This window comes from Dipodomys ordii, unplaced genomic scaffold, assembly GCF_000151885.1.
Source record: "Dipodomys ordii isolate 6190 unplaced genomic scaffold, Dord_2.0 Scaffold101, whole genome shotgun sequence".
NCBI classification, from domain to species: Eukaryota; Metazoa; Chordata; class Mammalia; order Rodentia; family Heteromyidae; genus Dipodomys; species Dipodomys ordii.
The window spans coordinates 1252620-1252909 of NW_012267317.1; the positions used below are offsets into that span (position 1 = coordinate 1252620).

Genomic DNA, 290 nt, shown 5'->3' on the forward strand with positions numbered 1-290 from the left:
GCCCTCCCCTCCGGCCCAGCCCTCCCGCCCTCCCCGCAGGTCCCCCTGGCGCAGTCCGAGGCCTTCCTCACCGACCTCCTGGACAAGGTGTGCGAGCGAATGAACGACTACCAGCTGGACGAGGACCCGGAGACCCAGCGGAAGAGGTTCAAGCGCTACGCGCCGCGGAGGGGCGACAAGATCTACCCCGAGTACAAGAAGTTCTTCTTCTACTCCGACGCCTACTGGCCTTTGAAGTTCGCGGTAAGCCAGCTCCCCGGGGTCCCCGGCCCCCTGCCCCGCTCCCCGGG

General features: G+C 68.3%; 1 protein-coding gene across 1 annotated transcript in view; it reads left to right on the top strand.

Annotated features, from left to right (window-relative positions):
- Positions 1-54: 54 nt before the first annotated feature.
- Cnpy1 (canopy FGF signaling regulator 1) overlaps positions 55-290 on the top strand; it is a 6533-nt gene continuing 6297 nt past the window's right edge. Inside the window, exon 1 of the mRNA XM_013027228.1 lies at positions 55-243. Within this exon, the coding sequence (XP_012882682.1) occupies positions 100-243 (144 nt within the window). The 5' untranslated portion in view covers positions 55-99. The remainder of the gene's footprint in view (positions 244-290) is intronic.